At 46.4% G+C, this 24,778-nt stretch overlaps 1 protein-coding gene across 1 annotated transcript in view; it reads right to left on the bottom strand.

Annotated features, from left to right (window-relative positions):
- The window catches only part of snx15 (sorting nexin 15), a 26,128-nt gene extending 1,350 nt beyond the window's left edge, over positions 1-24,778 (bottom strand). Inside the window, exons 1-6 of the mRNA XM_031791694.1 lie at positions 24,557-24,778; positions 22,448-22,604; positions 21,888-22,003; positions 19,544-19,859; positions 18,224-18,391; positions 15,658-15,855 (exon numbers count right to left, since the gene is read on the bottom strand). Coding sequence (XP_031647554.1) covers positions 15,658-15,855; positions 18,224-18,391; positions 19,544-19,859; positions 21,888-22,003; positions 22,448-22,604; positions 24,557-24,658 — 1,057 coding nt within the window. The 5' untranslated portion in view covers positions 24,659-24,778. The remainder of the gene's footprint in view (positions 1-15,657; positions 15,856-18,223; positions 18,392-19,543; positions 19,860-21,887; positions 22,004-22,447; positions 22,605-24,556) is intronic.

The following is a 24,778-nucleotide window of genomic DNA, read 5'->3' as shown; positions in this document are numbered from 1 at the left end:
AGCAGAACTCTGCTTACTAGGACTGGGTTTAGCTCCTAGCAGAACTCTGCTTACTAGGACTGGGTTTAGCTCCTAGCAGAACTCTGCTTACTAGGACTGGGTTTAGTCCTAACAGAACTCTGCTTACTAGGACTGGGTTTAGCTCCTAACATACTCTGCTTACTAGGACTGGGTTTAGCTCCTAGCAGAACTCTGCTTACTAGGACTGGGTTTAGCTCCTAGCAGAACTCTGCTTACTAGGACTGGGTTTAGCTCCTAGCAGAACTCTGCTTACTAGGACTGGGTTTAGCTCCTAGCAGAACTCTGCTTACTAGGACTGGGTTTAGCTCCTAGCAGAACTCTGCTTACTAGGACTGGGTTTAGCTCCTAGCAGAACTCTGCTTACTAGGACTGGGTTTAGCTCCTAACAGAACTCTGCTTACTAGGACTGGGTTTAGCTCCTAACAGAACTCTGCTTACTAGGACTGGGTTTAGCTCCTAACAGAACTCTGCTTACTAGGACTGGGTTTAGCTCCTAGCAGAACTCTGCTTACTAGGACTGGGTTTAGCTCCTAGCAGAACTCTGCTTAATAGGAGAGGGAAGGTCCTCCCCCCTCTCCTTACCTAGGACTGGGTTTAGCTCTAACAGAACTCTTCCTCTCTAGGACTGGGTTTAGCACCTAACAGAACTCTGCTTACTAGGACTGGGTTTAGCTCCTAACAGAGCTCTGCTTACTAGGACTGGGTTTAGCTCCTAACAGAACTCTGCTTACTAGGACTGGGTTTAGCTCCTAGCAGAACTCTGCTTACTAGGACTGGGTTTAGCTCCTAGCAGAACTCTGCTTACTAGGACTGGGTTTAGCTCCTAGCAGAACTCTGCATACTAGGACTGGGTTTAGCTCCTAACAGAACTCTGCTTACTAGGACTGGGTTTAGCTCCTAACAGAACTCTGCTTACTAGGACTGGGTTTAGCTCCTAACAGAACTCTGCTTACTAGGACTGGGTTTAGCTCCTAACAGAACTGCTTACTAGGACTGGGTTTAGCTCCTAACAGAACTCTGCTTACTAGGACTGGGTTTAGCTCCTAGCAGAACTCTGCTTACTAGGACTGGGTTTAGCTCCTAGCAGAACTCTGCTTACTAGGACTGGGTTTAGCTCCTAGCAGAACTCTGCTTACTAGGACTGGGTTTAGCACCTAGCAGAACTCTGCATACTAGGACTGGGTTTAGCTCCTAACAGAACTCTGCTTACTAGGACTGGGTTTAGCTCCTAACAGAACTCTGCTTACTAGGACTGGGTTTAGCTCCTAACAGAACTCTGCTTACTAGGACTGGGTTTAGCTCCTAACAGAACTCTGCTTACTAGGACTGGGTTTAGCTCCTAGCAGAACTCTGCTTACTAGGACTGGGTTTAGCTCCTAGCAGAACTCTGCTTACTAGGACTGGGTTTAGCTCCTAGCAGAACTCTGCTTACTAGGACTGGGTTTAGCACCTAGCAGAACTCTGCATACTAGGACTGGGTTTAGCTCCTAACAGAACTCTGCTTACTAGGACTGGGTTTAGCTCCTAACAGAACTCTGCTTACTAGGACTGGGTTTAGCTCCTAACAGAACTCTGCTTACTAGGACTGGGTTTAGCTCCTAGCAGAACTCTGCTTACTAGGACTGGGTTTAGCTCCTAGCAGAACTCTGCTTACTAGGACTGGGTTTAGCACCTAGCAGAACTCTGCATACTAGGACTGGGTTTAGCTCCTAGCAGAACTCTGCTTACTAGGACTGGGTTTAGCACCTAGCAGAACTCTGCTTACTAGGACTGGGTTTAGCTCCTAGCAGAACTCTGCTTACTAGGACTGGGTTTAGCTCCTAGCAGAACTCTGCTTACTAGGACTGGGTTTAGCTCCTAGCAGAACTCTGCTTACTAGGACTGGGTTTAGCACCTAACAGAACTCTGCTTACTAGGACTGGGTTTAGCTCCTAGCAGAACTCTGCTTACTAGGACTGGGTTTAGCACCTAACAGAACTCTGCTTACTAGGACTGGGTTTAGCTCCTAGCAGAACTCTGCTTACTAGGACTGGGTTTAGCTCCTAGCAGAACTCTGCTTACTAGGACTGGGTTTAGCTCCTAACAGAACTCTGCTTACTAGGACTGGGTTTAGCTCCTAGCAGAACTCTGCTTACTAGGACTGGGTTTAGCTCCTAGCAGAACTCTGCTTACTAGGACTGGGTTTAGCACCTAACAGAACTCTGCTTACTAGGACTGGGTTTAGCTCCTAGCAGAACTCTGCATACTAGGACTGGGTTTAGCACCTAACAGAACTCTGCATACTAGGACTGGGTTTAGCTCCTAGCAGAACTCTGCATACTAGGACTGGGTTTAGCTCCTAACAGAACTCTGCTTACTAGGACTGGGTTTAGCTCCTAACAGAACTCTGCTTACTAGGACTGGGTTTAGCACCTAGCAGTACTCTGCTTACTAGGACTGGGTTTAGCTCCTAGCAGAACTCTGCATACTAGGACTGGGTTTAGCACCTAGCAGAACTCTGCATACTAGGACTGGGTTTAGCTCCTAACAGAACTCTGCTTACTAGGACTGGGTTTAGCTCCTAACAGAACTCTGCTTACTAGGACTGGGTTTAGCTCCTAACAGAACTCTGCTTACTATGACTGGGTTTAGCTCCTAGCAGAACTCTGCTTACTAGGACTGGGTTTAGCTCCTAGCAGAACTCTGCTTACTAGGACTGGGTTTAGCTCCTAGCAGAACTCTGCTTACTAGGACTGGGTTTAGCTCCTAGCAGAACTCTGCTTACTAGGACTGGGTTTAGCACCTAGCAGAACTCTGCATACTAGGACTGGGTTTAGCTCCTAACAGAACTCTGCTTACTAGGACTGGGTTTAGCTCCTAACAGAACTCTGCTTACTAGGACTGGGTTTAGCTCCTAACAGAACTCTGCTTACTAGGACTGGGTTTAGCTCCTAGCAGAACTCTGCTTACTAGGACTGGGTTTAGCTCCTAGCAGAACTCTGCTTACTAGGACTGGGTTTAGCACCTAGCAGAACTCTGTATACTAGGACTGGGTTTAGCTCCTAGCAGAACTCTGCTTACTAGGACTGGGTTTAGCACCTAGCAGAACTCTGCTTACTAGGACTGGGTTTAGCTCCTAGCAGAACTCTGCTTACTAGGACTGGGTTTAGCTCCTAGCAGAACTCTGCTTACTAGGACTGGGTTTAGCTCCTAACAGAACTCTGCTTACTAGGACTGGGTTTAGCTCCTAGCAGAACTCTGCTTACTAGGACTGGGTTTAGCTCCTAGCAGAACTCTGCTTACTAGGACTGGGTTTAGCACCTAACAGAACTCTGCTTACTAGGACTGGGTTTAGCTCCTAACAGAACTCTGCTTACTAGGACTGGGTTTAGCTCCTAACAGAACTCTGCTTACTAGGACTGGGTTTAGTACCTAACAGAACTCTGCTTACTAGGACTGGGTTTAGCTCCTAGCAGAACTCTGCTTACTATGACTGGGTTTAGCACCTAGCAGAACTCTGCATACTAGGACTGGGTTTAGCTCCTAACAGAACTCTGCTTATTAGGACTGGGTTTAGCTCCTAACAGAACTCTGCTTACTAGGACTGGGTTTAGCTCCTAACAGAACTCTGCTTACTAGGACTGGGTTTAGCTCCTAACAGAACTCTGCTTACTAGGACTGGGTTTAGCTCCTAGCAGAACTCTGCTTACTAGGACTGGGTTTAGCTCCTAGCAGAACTCTGCTTACTAGGCCTGGGTTTAGCTCCTAGCAGAACTCTGCTTACTAGGACTGGGTTTAGCACCTAGCAGAACTCTGCATACTAGGACTGGGTTTAGCTCCTAACAGAACTCTGCTTACTAGGACTGGGTTTAGCTCCTAACAGAACTCTGCTTACTAGGACTGGGTTTAGCTCCTAACAGAACTCTGCTTACTAGGACTGGGTTTAGCTCCTAGCAGAACTCTGCTTACTAGGACTGGGTTTAGCTCCTAGCAGAACTCTGCTTACTAGGACTGGGTTTAGCACCTAGCAGAACTCTGCATACTAGGACTGGGTTTAGCTCCTAGCAGAACTCTGCTTACTAGGACTGGGTTTAGCACCTAGCAGAACTCTGCTTACTAGGACTGGGTTTAGCTCCTAGCAGAACTCTGCTTACTAGGACTGGGTTTAGCTCCTAGCAGAACTCTGCTTACTAGGACTGGGTTTAGCTCCTAGCAGAACTCTGCTTACTAGGACTGGGTTTAGCACCTAACAGAACTGTGCTTACTAGGACTGGGTTTAGCTCCTAGCAGAACTCTGCTTACTAGGACTGGGTTTAGCACCTAACAGAACTCTGCTTACTAGGACTGGGTTTAGCTCCTAACAGAACTCTGCTTACTAGGACTGGGTTTAGCTCCTAGCAGAACTCTGCTTACTAGGACTGGGTTTAGCACCTAGCAGAACTCTGCTTACTAGGACTGGGTTTAGCTCCTAGCAGAACTCTGCATACTAGGACTGGGTTTAGCTCCTAGCAGAACTCTGCATACTAGGACTGGGTTTAGCTCCTAACAGAACTCTGCTTACTAGGACTGGGTTTAGCTCCTAGCAGAACTCTGCATACTAGGACTGGGTTTAGCACCTAACAGAACTCTGCATACTAGGACTGGGTTTAGCTCCTAGCAGAACTCTGCATACTAGGACTGGGTTTAGCTCCTAACAGAACTCTGCTTACTAGGACTGGATTTAGCTCCTAACAGAACTCTGCTTACTAGGACTGGGTTTAGCACCTAGCAGTACTCTGCTTACTAGGACTGGGTTTAGCTCCTAGCAGAACTCTGCATACTAGGACTGGGTTTAGCACCTAGCAGAACTCTGCATACTAGGACTGGGTTTAGCTCCTAACAGAACTCTGCTTACTAGGACTGGGTTTAGCTCCTAACAGAACTCTGCTTACTAGGACTGGGTTTGGCTCCTAACAGAACTCTGCTTAATATGACTGGGTTTAGCTCCTAGCAGAACTCTGCTTACTAGGACTGGGTTAGCTCCTAGCAGAACTCTGCTTACTAGGACTGGGTTTAGCTCCTAGCAGAACTCTGCTTACTAGGACTGGGTTTAGCTCCTAGCAGAACTCTGCTTACTAGGACTGGGTTTAGCACCTAGCAGAACTCTGCATACTAGGACTGGGTTTAGCTCCTAGCAGAACTCTGCTTACTAGGACTGGGTTTAGCTCCTAACAGAACTCTGCTTACTAGGACTGGGTTTAGCTCCTAACAGAACTCTGCTTACTAGGACTGGGTTTAGCTCCTAACAGAACTCTGCTTACTAGGACTGGGTTTAGCTCCTAACAGAACTCTGCTTACTAGGACTGGGTTTAGCTCCTAGCAGAACTCTGCTTACTAGGACTGGGTTTAGCTCCTAGCAGAACTCTGCTTACTAGGACTGGGTTTAGCTCCTAGCAGAACTCTGCTTACTAGGACTGGGTTTAGCACCTAGCAGAACTCTGCATACTAGGACTGGGTTTAGCTCCTAACAGAACTCTGCTTACTAGGACTGGGTTTAGCTCCTAACAGAACTCTGCTTACTAGGACTGGGTTTAGCTCCTAACAGAACTCTGCTTACTAGGACTGGGTTTAGCTCCTAGCAGAACTCTGCTTACTAGGACTGGGTTTAGCTCCTAGCAGAACTCTGCTTACTAGGACTGGGTTTAGCACCTAGCAGAACTCTGCATACTAGGACTGGGTTTAGCTCCTAGCAGAACTCTGCTTACTAGGACTGGGTTTAGCACCTAGCAGAACTCTGCTTACTAGGACTGGGTTTAGCTCCTAGCAGAACTCTGCTTACTAGGACTGGGTTTAGCTCCTAGCAGAACTCTGCTTACTAGGACTGGGTTTAGCTCCTAGCAGAACTCTGCTTACTAGGACTGGGTTTAGCACCTAACAGAACTCTGCTTACTAGGACTGGGTTTAGCTCCTAGCAGAACTCTGCTTACTAGGACTGGGTTTAGCACCTAACAGAACTCTGCTTACTAGGACTGGGTTTAGCTCCTAGCAGAACTCTGCTTACTAGGACTGGGTTTAGCTCCTAGCAGAACTCTGCTTACTAGGACTGGGTTTAGCTCCTAACAGAACTCTGCTTACTAGGACTGGGTTTAGCTCCTAGCAGAACTCTGCTTACTAGGACTGGGTTTAGCTCCTAGCAGAACTCTGCTTACTAGGACTGGGTTTAGCACCTAACAGAACTCTGCTTACTAGGACTGGGTTTAGCTCCTAGCAGAACTCTGCATACTAGGACTGGGTTTAGCACCTAACAGAACTCTGCATACTAGGACTGGGTTTAGCTCCTAGCAGAACTCTGCATACTAGGACTGGGTTTAGCTCCTAACAGAACTCTGCTTACTAGGACTGGGTTTAGCTCCTAACAGAACTCTGCTTACTAGGACTGGGTTTAGCACCTAGCAGTACTCTGCTTACTAGGACTGGGTTTAGCTCCTAGCAGAACTCTGCATACTAGGACTGGGTTTAGCACCTAGCAGAACTCTGCATACTAGGACTGGGTTTAGCTCCTAACAGAACTCTGCTTACTAGGACTGGGTTTAGCTCCTAACAGAACTCTGCTTACTAGGACTGGGTTTAGCTCCTAACAGAACTCTGCTTACTATGACTGGGTTTAGCTCCTAGCAGAACTCTGCTTACTAGGACTGGGTTTAGCTCCTAGCAGAACTCTGCTTACTAGGACTGGGTTTAGCTCCTAGCAGAACTCTGCTTACTAGGACTGGGTTTAGCTCCTAGCAGAACTCTGCTTACTAGGACTGGGTTTAGCACCTAGCAGAACTCTGCATACTAGGACTGGGTTTAGCTCCTAACAGAACTCTGCTTACTAGGACTGGGTTTAGCTCCTAACAGAACTCTGCTTACTAGGACTGGGTTTAGCTCCTAACAGAACTCTGCTTACTAGGACTGGGTTTAGCTCCTAGCAGAACTCTGCTTACTAGGACTGGGTTTAGCTCCTAGCAGAACTCTGCTTACTAGGACTGGGTTTAGCACCTAGCAGAACTCTGTATACTAGGACTGGGTTTAGCTCCTAGCAGAACTCTGCTTACTAGGACTGGGTTTAGCACCTAGCAGAACTCTGCTTACTAGGACTGGGTTTAGCTCCTAGCAGAACTCTGCTTACTAGGACTGGGTTTAGCTCCTAGCAGAACTCTGCTTACTAGGACTGGGTTTAGCTCCTAACAGAACTCTGCTTACTAGGACTGGGTTTAGCTCCTAGCAGAACTCTGCTTACTAGGACTGGGTTTAGCTCCTAGCAGAACTCTGCTTACTAGGACTGGGTTTAGCACCTAACAGAACTCTGCTTACTAGGACTGGGTTTAGCTCCTAACAGAACTCTGCTTACTAGGACTGGGTTTAGCTCCTAACAGAACTCTGCTTACTAGGACTGGGTTTAGTACCTAACAGAACTCTGCTTACTAGGACTGGGTTTAGCTCCTAGCAGAACTCTGCTTACTATGACTGGGTTTAGCACCTAGCAGAACTCTGCATACTAGGACTGGGTTTAGCTCCTAACAGAACTCTGCTTATTAGGACTGGGTTTAGCTCCTAACAGAACTCTGCTTACTAGGACTGGGTTTAGCTCCTAACAGAACTCTGCTTACTAGGACTGGGTTTAGCTCCTAACAGAACTCTGCTTACTAGGACTGGGTTTAGCTCCTAGCAGAACTCTGCTTACTAGGACTGGGTTTAGCTCCTAGCAGAACTCTGCTTACTAGGCCTGGGTTTAGCTCCTAGCAGAACTCTGCTTACTAGGACTGGGTTTAGCACCTAGCAGAACTCTGCATACTAGGACTGGGTTTAGCTCCTAACAGAACTCTGCTTACTAGGACTGGGTTTAGCTCCTAACAGAACTCTGCTTACTAGGACTGGGTTTAGCTCCTAACAGAACTCTGCTTACTAGGACTGGGTTTAGCTCCTAGCAGAACTCTGCTTACTAGGACTGGGTTTAGCTCCTAGCAGAACTCTGCTTACTAGGACTGGGTTTAGCACCTAGCAGAACTCTGCATACTAGGACTGGGTTTAGCTCCTAGCAGAACTCTGCTTACTAGGACTGGGTTTAGCACCTAGCAGAACTCTGCTTACTAGGACTGGGTTTAGCTCCTAGCAGAACTCTGCTTACTAGGACTGGGTTTAGCTCCTAGCAGAACTCTGCTTACTAGGACTGGGTTTAGCTCCTAGCAGAACTCTGCTTACTAGGACTGGGTTTAGCACCTAACAGAACTGTGCTTACTAGGACTGGGTTTAGCTCCTAGCAGAACTCTGCTTACTAGGACTGGGTTTAGCACCTAACAGAACTCTGCTTACTAGGACTGGGTTTAGCTCCTAACAGAACTCTGCTTACTAGGACTGGGTTTAGCTCCTAGCAGAACTCTGCTTACTAGGACTGGGTTTAGCACCTAGCAGAACTCTGCTTACTAGGACTGGGTTTAGCTCCTAGCAGAACTCTGCATACTAGGACTGGGTTTAGCTCCTAGCAGAACTCTGCATACTAGGACTGGGTTTAGCTCCTAACAGAACTCTGCTTACTAGGACTGGGTTTAGCTCCTAGCAGAACTCTGCATACTAGGACTGGGTTTAGCACCTAACAGAACTCTGCATACTAGGACTGGGTTTAGCTCCTAGCAGAACTCTGCATACTAGGACTGGGTTTAGCTCCTAACAGAACTCTGCTTACTAGGACTGGATTTAGCTCCTAACAGAACTCTGCTTACTAGGACTGGGTTTAGCACCTAGCAGTACTCTGCTTACTAGGACTGGGTTTAGCTCCTAGCAGAACTCTGCATACTAGGACTGGGTTTAGCACCTAGCAGAACTCTGCATACTAGGACTGGGTTTAGCTCCTAACAGAACTCTGCTTACTAGGACTGGGTTTAGCTCCTAACAGAACTCTGCTTACTAGGACTGGGTTTGGCTCCTAACAGAACTCTGCTTAATATGACTGGGTTTAGCTCCTAGCAGAACTCTGCTTACTAGGACTGGGTTTAGCTCCTAGCAGAACTCTGCTTACTAGGACTGGGTTTAGCTCCTAGCAGAACTCTGCTTACTAGGACTGGGTTTAGCTCCTAACAGAACTCTGCTTACTAGGACTGGGTTTAGCTCCTAGCAGAACTCTGCTTACTAGGACTGGGTTTAGCTCCTAGCAGAACTCTGCTTACTAGGACTGGGTTTAGCACCTAACAGAACTCTGCTTACTAGGACTGGGTTTAGCTCCTAACAGAACTCTGCTTACTAGGACTGGGTTTAGCTCCTAACAGAACTCTGCTTACTAGGACTGGGTTTAGCACCTAACAGAACTCTGCTTACTAGGACTGGGTTTAGCTCCTAGCAGAACTCTGCTTACTAGGACTGGGTTTAGCTCCTAGCAGAACTCTGCTTACTAGGACTGGGTTTAGCTCCTAGCAGAACTCTGCATACTAGGACTGGGTTTAGCTCCTAACAGAACTCTGCTTACTAGGACTGGGTTTAGCTCCTAGCAGAACTCTGCTTACTAGGACTGGGTTTAGCACCTAGCAGAACTCTGCTTACTAGGACTGGGTTTAGCTCCTAGCAGAACTCTGCATACTAGGACTGGGTTTAGCTCCTAGCAGAACTCTGCATACTAGGACTGGGTTTAGCTCCTAACAGAACTCTGCTTACTAGGACTGGGTTTAGCTCCTAGCAGAACTCTGCATACTAGGACTGGGTTTAGCACCTAACAGAACTCTGCATACTAGGACTGGGTTTAGCTCCTAGCAGAACTCTGCATACTAGGACTGGGTTTAGCTCCTAACAGAACTCTGCTTACTAGGACTGGGTTTAGCTCCTAACAGAACTCTGCTTACTAGGACTGGGTTTAGCACCTAGCAGAACTCTGCTTACTAGGACTGGGTTTAGCTCCTAGCAGAACTCTGCATACTAGGACTGGGTTTAGCTCCTAGCAGAACTCTGCATACTAGGACTGGGTTTAGCTCCTAACAGAACTCTGCTTACTAGGACTGGGTTTAGCTCCTAGCAGAACTCTGCATACTAGGACTGGGTTTAGCACCTAACAGAACTCTGCATACTAGGACTGGGTTTAGCACCTAACAGAACTCTGCTTACTAGGACTGGGTTTAGCTCCTAGCAGAACTCTGCATACTAGGACTGGGTTTAGCTCCTAACAGAACTCTGCTTACTAGGACTGGGTTTAGCACCTAGCAGATCTCTGCTTACTAGGACTGGGTTTAGCTCCTAGCAGAACTCTGCATACTAGGACTGGGTTTAGCTCCTAACAGAACTCTGCTTACTAGGACTGGGTTTAGCTCCTAACAGAACTCTGCTTACTAGGACTGGGTTTAGCACCTAACAGAACTCTGCTTACTAGGACTGGGTTTAGCTCCTAACAGAACTCTGCATACTAGGACTGGGTTTAGCTCCTAACAGAACTCTGCTTACTAGGACTGGGTTTAGCACCTAGCAGAACTCTGCATACTAGGACTGGGTTTAGCTCCTAACAGAACTCTGCTTACTAGGACTGGGTTTAGCTCCTAACAGAACTCTGCATACTAGGACTGGGTTTAGCTCCTAACAGAACTCTGCTTACTAGGACTGGGTTTAGCTCCTAACAGAACTCTGCTTACTAGGACTGGGTTTAGCTCCTAACAGAACTCTGCTTACTAGGACTGGGTTTAGCTCCTAACAGAACTCTGCTTACTAGGACTGGGTTTAGCTCCTAGCAGAACTCTGCTTACTAGGACTGGGTTTAGCTCCTAACAGAACTCTGCTTACTAGGACTGGGTTTAGCTCCTAGCAGAACTCTGCATACTAGGACTGGGTTTAGCACCTAGCAGAACTCTGCTTACTAGGACTGGGTTTAGCTCCTAACAGAACTCTGCATACTAGGACTGGGTTTAGCTCCTAACAGAACTCTGCTTACTAGGACTGGGTTTAGCTCCTAACAGAACTCTGCTTACTAGGACTGGGTTTAGCTCCTAGCAGAACTCTGCTTACTAGGACTGGGTTTAGCTCCTAGCAGAACTCTGCTTACTAGGACTGGGTTTAGCACCTAGCAGAACTCTGTATACTAGGACTGGGTTTAGCTCCTAGCAGAACTCTGCTTACTAGGACTGGGTTTAGCACCTAGCAGAACTCTGCTTACTAGGACTGGGTTTAGCTCCTAGCAGAACTCTGCTTACTAGGACTGGGTTTAGCTCCTAGCAGAACTCTGCTTACTAGGACTGGGTTTAGCTCCTAACAGAACTCTGCTTACTAGGACTGGGTTTAGCTCCTAGCAGAACTCTGCTTACTAGGACTGGGTTTAGCTCCTAGCAGAACTCTGCTTACTAGGACTGGGTTTAGCACCTAACAGAACTCTGCTTACTAGGACTGGGTTTAGCTCCTAACAGAACTCTGCTTACTAGGACTGGGTTTAGCTCCTAACAGAACTCTGCTTACTAGGACTGGGTTTAGCACCTAACAGAACTCTGCTTACTAGGACTGGGTTTAGCTCCTAGCAGAACTCTGCTTACTAGGACTGGGTTTAGCTCCTAGCAGAACTCTGCTTACTAGGACTGGGTTTAGCTCCTAGCAGAACTCTGCATACTAGGACTGGGTTTAGCTCCTAACAGAACTCTGCTTACTAGGACTGGGTTTAGCTCCTAGCAGAACTCTGCTTACTAGGACTGGGTTTAGCACCTAGCAGAACTCTGCTTACTAGGACTGGGTTTAGCTCCTAGCAGAACTCTGCATACTAGGACTGGGTTTAGCTCCTAGCAGAACTCTGCATACTAGGACTGGGTTTAGCTCCTAACAGAACTCTGCTTACTAGGACTGGGTTTAGCTCCTAGCAGAACTCTGCATACTAGGACTGGGTTTAGCACCTAACAGAACTCTGCATACTAGGACTGGGTTTAGCTCCTAGCAGAACTCTGCATACTAGGACTGGGTTTAGCTCCTAACAGAACTCTGCTTACTAGGACTGGGTTTAGCTCCTAACAGAACTCTGCTTACTAGGACTGGGTTTAGCACCTAGCAGAACTCTGCTTACTAGGACTGGGTTTAGCTCCTAGCAGAACTCTGCATACTAGGACTGGGTTTAGCTCCTAGCAGAACTCTGCATACTAGGACTGGGTTTAGCTCCTAACAGAACTCTGCTTACTAGGACTGGGTTTAGCTCCTAGCAGAACTCTGCATACTAGGACTGGGTTTAGCACCTAACAGAACTCTGCATACTAGGACTGGGTTTAGCACCTAACAGAACTCTGCTTACTAGGACTGGGTTTAGCTCCTAGCAGAACTCTGCATACTAGGACTGGGTTTAGCTCCTAACAGAACTCTGCTTACTAGGACTGGGTTTAGCACCTAGCAGATCTCTGCTTACTAGGACTGGGTTTAGCTCCTAGCAGAACTCTGCATACTAGGACTGGGTTTAGCTCCTAACAGAACTCTGCTTACTAGGACTGGGTTTAGCTCCTAACAGAACTCTGCTTACTAGGACTGGGTTTAGCACCTAACAGAACTCTGCTTACTAGGACTGGGTTTAGCTCCTAACAGAACTCTGCATACTAGGACTGGGTTTAGCTCCTAACAGAACTCTGCTTACTAGGACTGGGTTTAGCACCTAGCAGAACTCTGCATACTAGGACTGGGTTTAGCTCCTAACAGAACTCTGCTTACTAGGACTGGGTTTAGCTCCTAACAGAACTCTGCATACTAGGACTGGGTTTAGCTCCTAACAGAACTCTGCTTACTAGGACTGGGTTTAGCTCCTAACAGAACTCTGCTTACTAGGACTGGGTTTAGCACCTAACAGAACTCTGCTTACTAGGACTGGGTTTAGCTCCTAACAGAACTCTGCTTACTAGGACTGGGTTTAGCTCCTAGCAGAACTCTGCTTACTAGGACTGGGTTTAGCTCCTAACAGAACTCTGCTTACTAGGACTGGGTTTAGCTCCTAGCAGAACTCTGCTTACTAGGACTGGGTTTAGCACCTAGCAGAACTCTGCTTACTAGGACTGGGTTTAGCTCCTAACAGAACTCTGCATACTAGGACTGGGTTTAGCTCCTAACAGAACTCTGCTTACTAGGACTGGGTTTAGCTCCTAGCAGAACTCTGCTTACTAGGACTGGGTTTAGCTCCTAGCAGAACTCTGCTTACTAGGACTGGGTTTAGCTCCTAGCAGAACTCTGCATACTAGGACTGGGTTTAGCACCTAACAGAACTCTGCTTACTAGGACTGGGTTTAGCTCCTAACAGAACTCTGCTTACTAGGACTGAGTTTAGCTCCTAGCAGAACTCTGCATACTAGGACTGGGTTTAGCTCCTAACAGAACTCTGCTTACTAGGACTGGGTTTAGCTCCTAGCAGAACTCTGCATACTAGGACTGGGTTTAGCTCCTAGCAGAACTCTGCTTACTAGGACTGGGTTTAGCTCCTAACAGAACTCTGCTTACTAGGACTGGGTTTAGCACCTAGCAGAACTCTGCTTACTAGGACTGGGTTTAGCACCTAGCAGAACTCTGCTTACTAGGACTGGGTTTAGCTCCTAGCAGAACTCTGCTTACTAGGACTGGGTTTAGCACCTAACAGAACTCTGCTTACTAGGACTGGGTTTAGCACCTAACAGAACTCTGCTTACTAGGACTGGGTTTAGCTCCTAGCAGAACTCTGCTTACTAGGACTGGGTTTAGCACCTAGCAGAACTCTGCTTACTAGGACTGGGTTTAGCTCCTAACAGAACTCTGCTTACTAGGACTGGGTTTAGCTCCTAACAGAACTCTGCTTACTAGGACTGGGTTTAGCTCCTAACAGAACTCTGCTTACTAGGACTGGGTTTAGCTCCTAACAGAACTCTGCATACTAGGACTGGGTTTAGCTCCTAACAGAACTCTGCTTACTAGGACTGGGTTTAGCTCCTAACAGAACTCTGCTTACTAGGACTGGGTTTAGCTCCTAGCAGAACTCTGCTTACTAGGACTGGGTTTAGCTCCTAGCAGAACTCTGCTTACTAGGACTGGGTTTAGCTCCTAGCAGAACTCTGCTTACTAGGACTGGGTTTAGCTCCTAGAAGTGAATGTCTGAACTCCCTTAAAATAGTTGAGCTTGTGGCGCCGTAGCCAGTATACACTTCCTCAAAATAATCCGAATTGATGTTATTGCCGAGGAGTTCTTAGTCTGACTAACTTGGTGTGGTATTTCTGAATGAATAAGATGTGCATGAAAACGAGTTATGCCTCGTTGAATCCTGTTGACCAATCACAGGAAAAAATGGGCGGAGACTTCGACTAGCCAGCTCCTGTATCGAGATAAAACCGTGTGCATGAACAGCTGAAAAAAACAACAACGAACGAAACCTCCTCATAATATAATATATGCACAAACTGTTTCAGATGGGAATGCCTTCAGCCTGTCCTCCGGTGAGAAGCATCTCTCTCTCATTCTCTCCCTCATTCTCTCGCTCTCTCTCCATCCCTCTCTCTCTCTCTCTCTCTCTCTCTCGCTCCTTCCCTCCCCATCCCTCTCTCCATTATCTCTCTCCATCCCTCCCTTATTCTTTCTCCATCCCTCTCTCGCTCTCCATCCCTCCCTATCCATCATCCCATCTCTCTCTCCATCCCTCCCTCACTCTCTCTCCATCCCTCCCTCACTCTCTATCCCTCCCTCACTCACTCCCTCACTCACTCACTCTCTCTATCCCTCCCTCTCTCCCTCCCTCTCTCCATCCCTCACTCTCTATCCCTCCCTCTATCACTCACTCTCTCCATCCCTCCCTCCCTCCCTCCCTCCCTCTCTATCCCTCCCTCTCTCCCTCCATCCCTCACTCTCTATCCCTCCCTCTCTCCCTCACTCACTCTCTCTCCATCCCTCACTCTCTCCATCCCTCACTCTCTATCCCTCCCTCCCTCCCTCTCTCCATCCCTCACTCTCTATCCCTCACTCTCTCCATCCCTCCCTCTCTCTCTCTCCATCATCCCTCTCACAACAACAACGAACAAAACTTCCTCATAATATAATATATGCACAAACTGTTTCAGATGGGAATGCCTTCAGCCTGTCGTCCGGTGAGAAGCATCTCTCTCTCATTCTCTCGCTCTCTCTCCATCCCTCTCTCTCTCTCTCTCTCTTTCCATCCCTCTCTATCACTCCCTCTCTCCATCCCTCTCTATCCCTCTCTATCACTCTCTCTCTCCATCCCTCTCTATCCCTCTCTCCATCCCTCTCTCTCTCTCTCCATCCCTCCCTCATTCTCTCGCTCTCTCTCCATCCCTCTCTCTCTCGCTCTCTTTCCATCCCTCTCTATCACTCTCTCCATCCCTCTATCCCTCTCTCTCCATCCCTCTCTCTCTCTCTCTCCATCCCCCTCTCTCCATCCCTCTCTCTCTCTCTCTCTCCATCCCTCTCTCTCTCCATCCCTCTCTCTCCATCCCTCTCTCTCTCTCCATCCCTCTCTCGCTCTCTCCACCCCTCTCTCTCTATCCCTCTCTCCATCCCTCTCTCGCTCTCTCTCCATCCCTCTCTCTCTCTCTCTCTCCCCATCCCTCTCTCTCTCTCTCTCTCCATCCCTCTCTCTCTCTCTCTCTCTCCATCCCTCTCTCGCTCTATCCCTCCCTCCCTCTCTCCCTCCCACACTCTATCCCTCCCTCCCTCCCTCTCTCCATCATCCCTCTCACCTTTAACTCCAGTGATGAGTAAATCCACAGCTGTCTTGTATTTTTGTATGGCTGTACTGTACTCTCCCTCCTTCTCGCTTTCCATCGCAGCTGTGAGCTCATTGGCTGCCTGCTTCAGATAGTCCGCCTCCCCACCGTCCGGATTGGTCAAGGGCAGCGACAGAAGTTCTGATTGGTCGTGTGATGCGCTCGGTTGGTCTGGGCAAGAGAAATGAGTAATGATAAAGAACAGGAAGACATCTGATTAATTGTTCAGCAGTCTAATTGTTCAGCAGTCTAATTGTTCAGCAGTCTACTTGTTCAGCAGTCTACTTGTTCAGCAGTCTACTTGTTCAGCAGTCTACTTGTTCAGCAGTCTACTTGTTCAGCAGTCTAATTGTTCAGCAGTCTAATTGTTCAGCAGTCTACTTGGTCAGCAGTCTACTTGGTCAGCAGTCTACTTGGTCAGCAGTCTACTTGGTCAGCAGTCTACTTGGTCAGCAGTCTACTTGGTCAGCAGTCTACTTGGTCAGCAGTCTACTTGTTCAGCAGTCTACTTGTTCAGCAGTCTACTTGTTCAGCAGTCTTATGGGGGTAGAAGCTGTTAAGGGTGATACAGAGTGATGGTGCGATAGAGAGTGATGGTGTGATAGAGACTGATGGTGAGTGATGGTGTGATAGAGACTGATGGTGTGATAGAGACTGATGGTGTGATAGAGACTGATGGTGAGTGATGGTGTGATAGAGAGTGATGGTGTGATAGAGAGTGATGGTGTGATAGAGACTGATGGTGAGTGATGGTGTGATAGAGACTGATGGTGTGATAGAGACTGATGGTGTGATAGAGACTGATGGTGTGATAGAGACTGATGGTGAGTGATGGTGTGATAGAGACTGATGGTGTGATAGAGACTGATGGTGTGATAGAGACTGATGGTGAGTGATGGTGTGATAGAGAGTGATGGTGTGATAGAGAGTGATGGTGTGATAGAGACTGATGGTGTGATAGAGACTGATGGTGTGATAGAGACTGATGGTGTGATAGAGACTGATGGTGAGATACAGAGTGATGGTGTGATATAGAGTGATGGTGTGATAGAGAGTGATGGTGTGATAGAGACTGATGGTGAGTGATGGTGTGATATAGAGTGATGGTGTGATAGAGAGTGATGGTGTGATAGAGAGTGATGGTGTGATAGAGAGTGATAGATAGTGATAGAGAGTGAGATAGAGAGTGATAGTGTGATAGAGAGTGATAGTGTGATAGAGAGTGATAGTGTGATAGAGTGATAGTGTGATAGAGAGTGATGGTGTGATAGAGAGTGATGGTGTGATAGAGAGTGATGGTGTGATAGAGGGTGATAGATAGTGAGATAGAGAGTGATAGATAGTGAGATAGAGAGTGATAGAGAGTGATGGTGTGATAGAGAGTGATAGAGAGTGAGATAGAGAGTGATAGTGTGAGAGAGAGTGATGGTGTGATAGAGAGTGATGGTGTGATAGAGTGATGGTGTGATAGAGGGTGATAGATAGTGAGATAGAGAGTGATAGATAGTGAGATAGAGAGTGATAGAGAGTGATGGTGTGATAGAGAGTGATAGAGAGTGAGATAGAGAGTGATAGTGTGATAGATAGTGATAGTGTGATAGATAGTGATAGTGTGATAGTGTGATAGATAGTGATAGTGTGATAGATAGTGTGATAGATAGTGAGAGTGTGATAGAGAGTGATAGTGTGATAGAGAGTGATAGTGTGATAGAGAGTGATAGTGTGATAGAGAGTGATAGTGTGATAGAGAGAGTGATAGTGTGATAGAGAGAGTGATAGAGAGTGATAGTTTGATAGTGAGTGTGATAGAGAGTGATAGTGTGATAGAGAGTGATAGTGTGATAGAGAGTGATAGAGAGTGTGATAGAGAGTGATAGAGAGTGATAGTGTGAGAGAGTGATAGTGTGATAGAGAGTGTGATAGAGAGTGATAGTGTGATAGAGAGTGATAGAGAGTGATAGTGTGAGAGAGTGATAGTGTGATAGAGAGTGAGTGTAATCTCCCAGTCCCTGTCGTGTCATAGTGTGATAGAGTGATAGTGTGAGAGAGAGTGATGGTGTGAGAGAGTGATGGTGTGATAGAGAGTGTGATAGAGAGTGAGTGTAATCTCCCAGTCCCTATCGTGTCATAGTGTGATAGAGAGTGAGTGTAATCTCCCTATCGTGTCATAGTGTGATAGAGAGTGTGAGAGAGAGTGAGTGTAATTTCCCAGTCCCTATCGTGTCATAGTGTGATAGAGAGTGAGTGTAATCTCCCTATCGTGTCATAGTGTGATAGAGAGTGAGTGTAATCTCCCTATCGTGTCATAGTGTGATAGAGAGTGAGTGTAATCTCCCTATCGTGTCATAGTGTGATAGAGAGTGAGTGTAATCTCCCTATCGTGTCGCTGTGGTTTTGTAATGTTGCTGTTTCCGGTAACTGGATAAAAAGTTGTTTTAAAAAGTGCCATATCTGTGGTGGCACTTGATTGTAGTAGTGTGTGTGTGTGTGTGTGTGTGTGTGTGTGTGTGTGTGTGCGCGTGTGTGCGTAACCTCTGACCTTCTTTAGCACAGGGGTCGAAGATGGCGAGGTCGTTGTCGGAGAGAGGAGGGGGCGGTACTTCCTCTGAAGGCTCCTCCCGCATCACAGAATCGAACAGCGAATCAAACTCCTCCTGAGACTGTGATTGGTCTGTTCTGAGGATGCAGGGCTGGAATGGAGTGAGAACTAGGGAAGAGAAGCACGAACAACAGTGAAGCCACAGCAAGGCAAATGTCCAGGACATCGAGACGGGACACCACAGGACAGACACTTTTTTATCATTTTGGCAGGAAGCCCTTGAAGTGGCTTCCTCTCCTCATCTCCTGTCGTTCATCTGCACGGATTTGAAAAAACAGGAATGCTGTACTAGGGGGTTGGGATTTACCACGGACCTCACAATACCGTGCTAGCACAACACTCAGGTGCATATAGGTCATATAAAATAATATTGGGATGTGACTGAGGTGTGGTCGTCTCACCTAGCTATCTTAATGTGAATGCACTAACTGTAAATTGGAATAAGAGTCTGCTAAATTACTCAAATGTAAATGTTACTGTATAGATTGTTTTTCCACCATCACTAGGAAAGGGAAAGGGAAAGGGGGGGGGGGATACCTAGTAAACACTGAAATGTGTTTTCCTGCATTTAACCCCCTGATTCAGAGAGGTGCGGGGTGGGGGCCTTAATCAACATCCACGGCGCCTAGGGAACAGTGGGTTAACTGCCTTGTTCAGGGTTGCAGAATGACAGATTTTTACCTTGTCAGCTCGGGGATTCGATCCAGGCCCAACACTCTAACCACTAGGCTACCCGCTCTAACCACTAAGCTACCCGCTCTAACCACTAAGCTACCCGCTCTAACCACTAAGCTACCCGCTCTAACCACTAAGCTACCCGCTCTAACCACTAAGCTACCCGCTCTAACCACTAAGCTACCCGCTCTAACCACTAAGCTACCCGCTCTAACCACTAAGCTACCCGCTCTAACCACTAAGCTATACCATAATGCTTTCAACCCCAGTTTCCAGTTGATTGCAGAGAAAGTAGAGGAGAAAAGGAGGGTGCTACTTTTGACTAAAGAGCTGCAGACTTTTAGTTTCTGCTGATTTCTACACTGAACAAATTACAACTCCCAACATGTATCGCACAGTTTGGGCTTGATCTGATTTATCTCTAGAGAAACTGTACAATGTGCACATTGATTTCAGAAGAAAATAGAATGAAAATGGCTTTAAAATAATTTAACCAACGTCTGTCAAATAGTTGTTTTAAAAAATGAAAAATATCTAAGTTAAAAATCGCTCGGTGTGTTGTGCGTTTCTCTATGTTTCTTCTACCTCTGTCGTCTAGCTTCAGATCGCGGGGAAAATCAGGAAGGTCCGTTAACTCTTCCTCCTCCTCAGCTGTAGGTGTTACTGGAGTAGGACAACCCCCCATCTCACTATAGGCCTCAGCTGCAACCTCAGGCTCGACTAGATCCGTGCCCAGTGAAAGCCCCAGCTTCTGGGGTTGGATAGGGGCCTCGGTCCCCTCCTCCTCCGCCGCAGGTTCACAGTCTGAGCCTCGACGCTGTGGCAGGGGGATGAGGGGGGGAGGGAGGGGGGTGGAGGAAGAGAGAGGAGAGGGGTCTAACGGCCTGATCACCTCACCACCCTAGGGGAGAGGGGAGGGGGAGAGAGGGGTAGCGAGGGGAGGGAGATAGATGGGTAGAGAGAGGGGAGGGGGAGAGAGAAGGGATGGGGAGAGGGGAGGGGTAGCGAGGGGAGGGAGATAGATGGGTAGAGAGAGGGGAGGGGAGAGAGAAGGGATGGGGAGAGGGGAGGGGGAGAGAGAGGTAGCGAGGGGAGGGAGATAGATGGGTAAGGAGAGGGGGAGAGAGGGAGAGGTGAGGGGGAGAGAGGGGAGGAGGAGAGAGGGGGAGCGAGGGGAGGGAGATAGATGGGTAGAGAGTTTAGTTTACTAATTTGACAATTTTAGGGCATTTTTCACCCTGCCAGCTCCTATTAGTTCTGTTGAGCACTGTGGCACCAGCTCGCCTTCCGAACGTTGTTGTACTATGTCACAATGGCAGCGTCTCTATAGTTGGCAATGAGACCTGCTCTCCAAATACTCATGGAACTCTGAGGTTGTTTCCTATAGGGAAATATAGGCATGACTGTCTATTTCGCCAAATATCTCACAATGTGTATATTTGGATTATTTTCAAGTCGGGCACCATTTTAAAATCAGGAGAATCTCCTCTTTGTAATTATGTAAGTCTGGGCAGCGAGCTCGCTTGTCATCGATCACTAGATCAGAAATAGTCAGAAGTTGTCATTTTTTCCCCCACTACTTTCTCATTACGCAGACATGAGCACAGTTGACACCACCGGGGTGCGGATGTTAACTTTCGACACGAGTTGTTTTTAATCCCATTTCGTCCGACGAACAAATTGTTGTGGTAAAATAAATACGGGGTAAATTGTTTTTTTGTTGCCATGGCAAAATGGAATTCTAAGCATCATAGAATCATAGAATGATTTTTAATCCTTGAGAAAACCAAGACATGGATGGTGTTCCCTTCAGAGGGAGAATGGGAAAGTAAATAAATATTTAAGTGACCCTCTGAACAGGGTAAGTAGGCGCCAGGCGCACTGGTTTCTGTCAAGAACTGCAACGCTGCTGGGTTTTTCCACGCTCAACAGTTTCCTGTGTGTATCAAGAATGGTCCACCACCCAAAGGAAATCTAACCAACTTGACACGATGGTGGGAAGAATTAGGAGTAAAACATGGACCAGCATCCCTGTGGAACGTTTGACACCTTGTAGAGTCCATAACCAACAAACTGAGGCTGTTCTGAGGGCAAAAGTGGAGGGGCGGGGGTGCAACTCAATATTAGGAAGGTGTTCCTAATGTTTGGTTTAGCACAATGTTTTCCTCATTGTAAATAAGAATTTGTTCTTATCGGACTTGCCTGGTTAAATAAAAGGTTAATTAAAGGTTAAATAAAGGTTAAATTAAAGTTAAATTAAGGTTAATTAAAGGTTAAATTCATGTTAAATTAAGGTTAATTAAAGGTTAAATTAAGGTTAAATTCATGTTAAATTCATGTTAAATTAAGGTTAATTAAAGGTTAAATTCATGTTAAATTAAGGTTAATTAAAGGTTAATTAAAGGTTAAATTCATGTTAATTAAAGGTTAAATTCATGTTAAATTAAGGTTAATTAAAGGTTAAATTCATGTTAAATTAAGGTTAATTAAAGGTTAAATTAAAGGTTAATTAAAGGTTAAATTCATGTTAAATTAAGGTTAATTAAAGGTTAAATTAATGTTAAATTAAGGTTAATTAAAGGTTAAATTCATGTTAAATTAAGGTTAATTAAAGGTTAAATTAAAGGTTAAATTAAAGGTTAAATTAAAGGTTAAATTAAAGGTTAAATAAATGAAATACTCCAGCAGCAACCTGCTGAGGAGCAACAGGAGAATTCTCTCTGTATGTTGTGTGATAGTTGTGTTGGATACGTACGATACCTATAGACCGATAAACATAACGATCAAATTGTGTTTCCAACGACTGGCACTTCCATCAATGAATAAAAAAGCATTGTTGTTTTGGGACGGTTTTATTTTTCTTCCTCCCGGTCATTTCGGTAACGGCCAGCTAACGGAGGGAATGTTTGGTTGTTTCTAGGTTTCTCACCCTAAAGAAGTCCTTAAGCTGAGGGCTGTTGTAGAGAGCAGGGATATTGGTGGTGAATAGTAGCATGACCTCAGCTGCACTCCTCCTCTCCTCGATCACCCCTTCATCAAACCTACCTGAGAGAGAGAGAGATGAACAATAATAATAGTAAACTGACTGATTTACTAATTGATTGATTGATTCATTGATTAAAAGATGCAGTCTGGGATCTGAAGCACAACAAATTCATAACATACTGTACGAATTGGTTTCGTAACATACTGTACGAATTGGTTTCGTAACATACTGTACGAATTGGTTTCGTAACATACTGTACGAATTGGTTTCGTAACATACTGTACGAATTGGTTTCGTAACATACTGTACGAATTGGTTTCGTAACATACTGTACGAATTGGTTTCGTAACATACTGTACGAATTACAAAACATTTTTGAAAAGACAAATAAATGAGGATGTAACATATCATATGAAAACGGAAAACACAAAAAACAGAGACCCGTTTTGGCTCGAGCTGAAATGATGCAAAAGTTCTGGAGTATCACTTTAACTGGGTCATACCAAAAAGCTGAGCGCCAGGGAACGAAGGGAACTCCTCCTGTCTCCTGAACAGGTTTCTGTGTGTGTAGGACAGCTCTCCATATAGCTTCTTCAGTTCACTGTACCTCCTCCATACTATCACCTCTTTGACGTCCTCTGGACGACGCTTGGAGACAAACTAGAGAGAGAGACAGGAAGAGAGAGAGAGAGAGAGAGAGCGAGAGAGACAGGAAGAGAGAGAGAGACAGGAAGAGAGAGAGAGAGAGAGAGGAAGAGAGAGAGACAGGAAGAGAGAGACAGGAAGAGAGAGATACAGGAAGACAGGAAGAGAGGAGAGAGAGAGAGACAGGAAGAGAGAGAGAGAGACAGGAAGAGAGAGAGAGAGACAGGAAGAGAGAGAGAGACAGGGAGAGAGAGAGAGAGAGAGAGACAGGAAGAGAGAGAGAGAGACAGGAAGAGAGAGAGAGAGAGAGAGAGAGAGAGAGAGGAAGAGAGAGAGACAGGAAGAGAGAGAGAGAGAGAGAGAGAGAGAGGAAGAGAGAGAGACAGGAAGAGAGAGAGACAGGAAGAGAGAGACAGGAAGAGAGAGATACAGGAAGAGAGGAGAGACAGGAAGAGAGAGAGACCGGAATAGAGACAGGAAGAGGAGAGAGAGAGAGAGAGAGACAGGAAGAGAGAGAGAGACAGGAAGAGAGACAGGAAGAAAGAGGGAGCGAGAGAGAGAGAGAGGAAGGGATGGAGGGAGAAGAGGAGCGAAAGAAGCAAGAGGGAGAGAGACAGGTGGAAGGAAAGGACAAGGGTAATTCATCGACAGTAAACATAGTGATGTGTGTCCCGCATTTACATAGAATACATTTATAGTACGAACTTCCTGTTTTTATATTTAACTAGGCAAGTCATGGTACAAACATTATTAGGCACAGACAACAGCACAAAGGGCAAGGTAGAGACAACAATACATCACACGAAGCAGCCACGAGTGTAAGTAAGAGTGTCCATGATTGAGTCTTGGACTGTAGAGATACAACTGTCTCGTTTGAGTGGTTTTTGCTGGACATTCCAGTCTCTAGCTGCAGTGAACTGAAAAGAGGAGAGACCCAGGGATGTGTGTGTTTTGGGGACCTTTAACAGAATGTGACTGGCAGAACGGGTGTTGTATGTGGAGGATGAGGGCTGCAGTAGATATCTCAGATAGGGGGAGGGAGGCCTAAGGGTTTTATAAATAAGCATCAACCAGTGGGTCTTGTGATGGGTATACAGAGATGTCCAGCTTACAGAGGAGTATAGAGTGCAGTGATGTGTCCTATCAGGAGCATTGGTGGCAAATCTGATGGCCGAATGGTAAAAAAACAGCCGCCTGAGCACCCTTACCTGACGATCTATAAATGATGTCTCCGTAATCTAGCATGGATAGGATGGTCATCTGAATCAGGGTTAGTTTGGCAGCTGGGGTGAAAGAGGAGCGATTACGATAGAGGAAACCAGGTCTAGATTTAACTTTAGCCTGCATCTTTGATATGTGCTGAGAGAAGGACAGTGTACCATCTAGCCATACTCCCAAGTACTTGTATGAGGTGACTACCTCAAGCTCTAAACCCTCAAGAGGTAGTAATCACACCGGTGGGGAGAGGGGCATTCTTCTTACCCGAAACATATGACTTTTAATTTTAAAGGTGTTCATAGGATAGGAGGATTTACATGCACAATACTATCAGCAGCGAGAAGGCAAGTTGGAGGAGAAGGATGTGTGTAGAGAAGGGGGGGGGGGGTTATATCTGCCCAAAGGGGTCAAGTCACGGGGGGTTCAATGCTGAAATCATGCAACAAATCACGAGTTCCCAACAATGCCCCTTTGGAATTGATTAGCTAATAGATGTGCTTGAGATATTGGACCACTGTCTATTGAGCGCGCGCACACACACACACACACACACACACACACACACACACATATATATATATATTTCATTGTATAGGTCTATCCTGACACCCTGACAAAGTCTCTATTAGCTAGCTATAAACAAGACTATTGCTGACAGTCAAAACAATGCATTAAAATGGCTAACGCTAACCAGCTACATAGTGGCTGACGCTACTAAGATACAAGATAAGACGACTTGACAAACCGACCCTTGCGGTGACTTTATATTCCGTGTGTCCCTTCTCGTGTGTGCGTGGTTCTGTCACCGAGAAAAAACGGTAATAATCTTCTTTCTCTTTCTTCCGAGACATCGCCGTGTGGAAGTACAGATGTATACACTTGTGGTTGTCACTAATTACCACACGCACAAAGTCAAAATGGGTATATCGTAAAAATTAATGAAAACAAAAATGTACTTTTTTGTCATAATT

Source organism: Oncorhynchus kisutch, linkage group LG16 (genome assembly GCF_002021735.2).
Source record: "Oncorhynchus kisutch isolate 150728-3 linkage group LG16, Okis_V2, whole genome shotgun sequence".
NCBI lineage: Eukaryota > Metazoa > Chordata > Actinopteri > Salmoniformes > Salmonidae > Oncorhynchus > Oncorhynchus kisutch.
The sequence above is the reverse complement of the archived record's forward strand: the minus strand, read 5'-3'. Positions and strand labels throughout refer to the sequence as shown.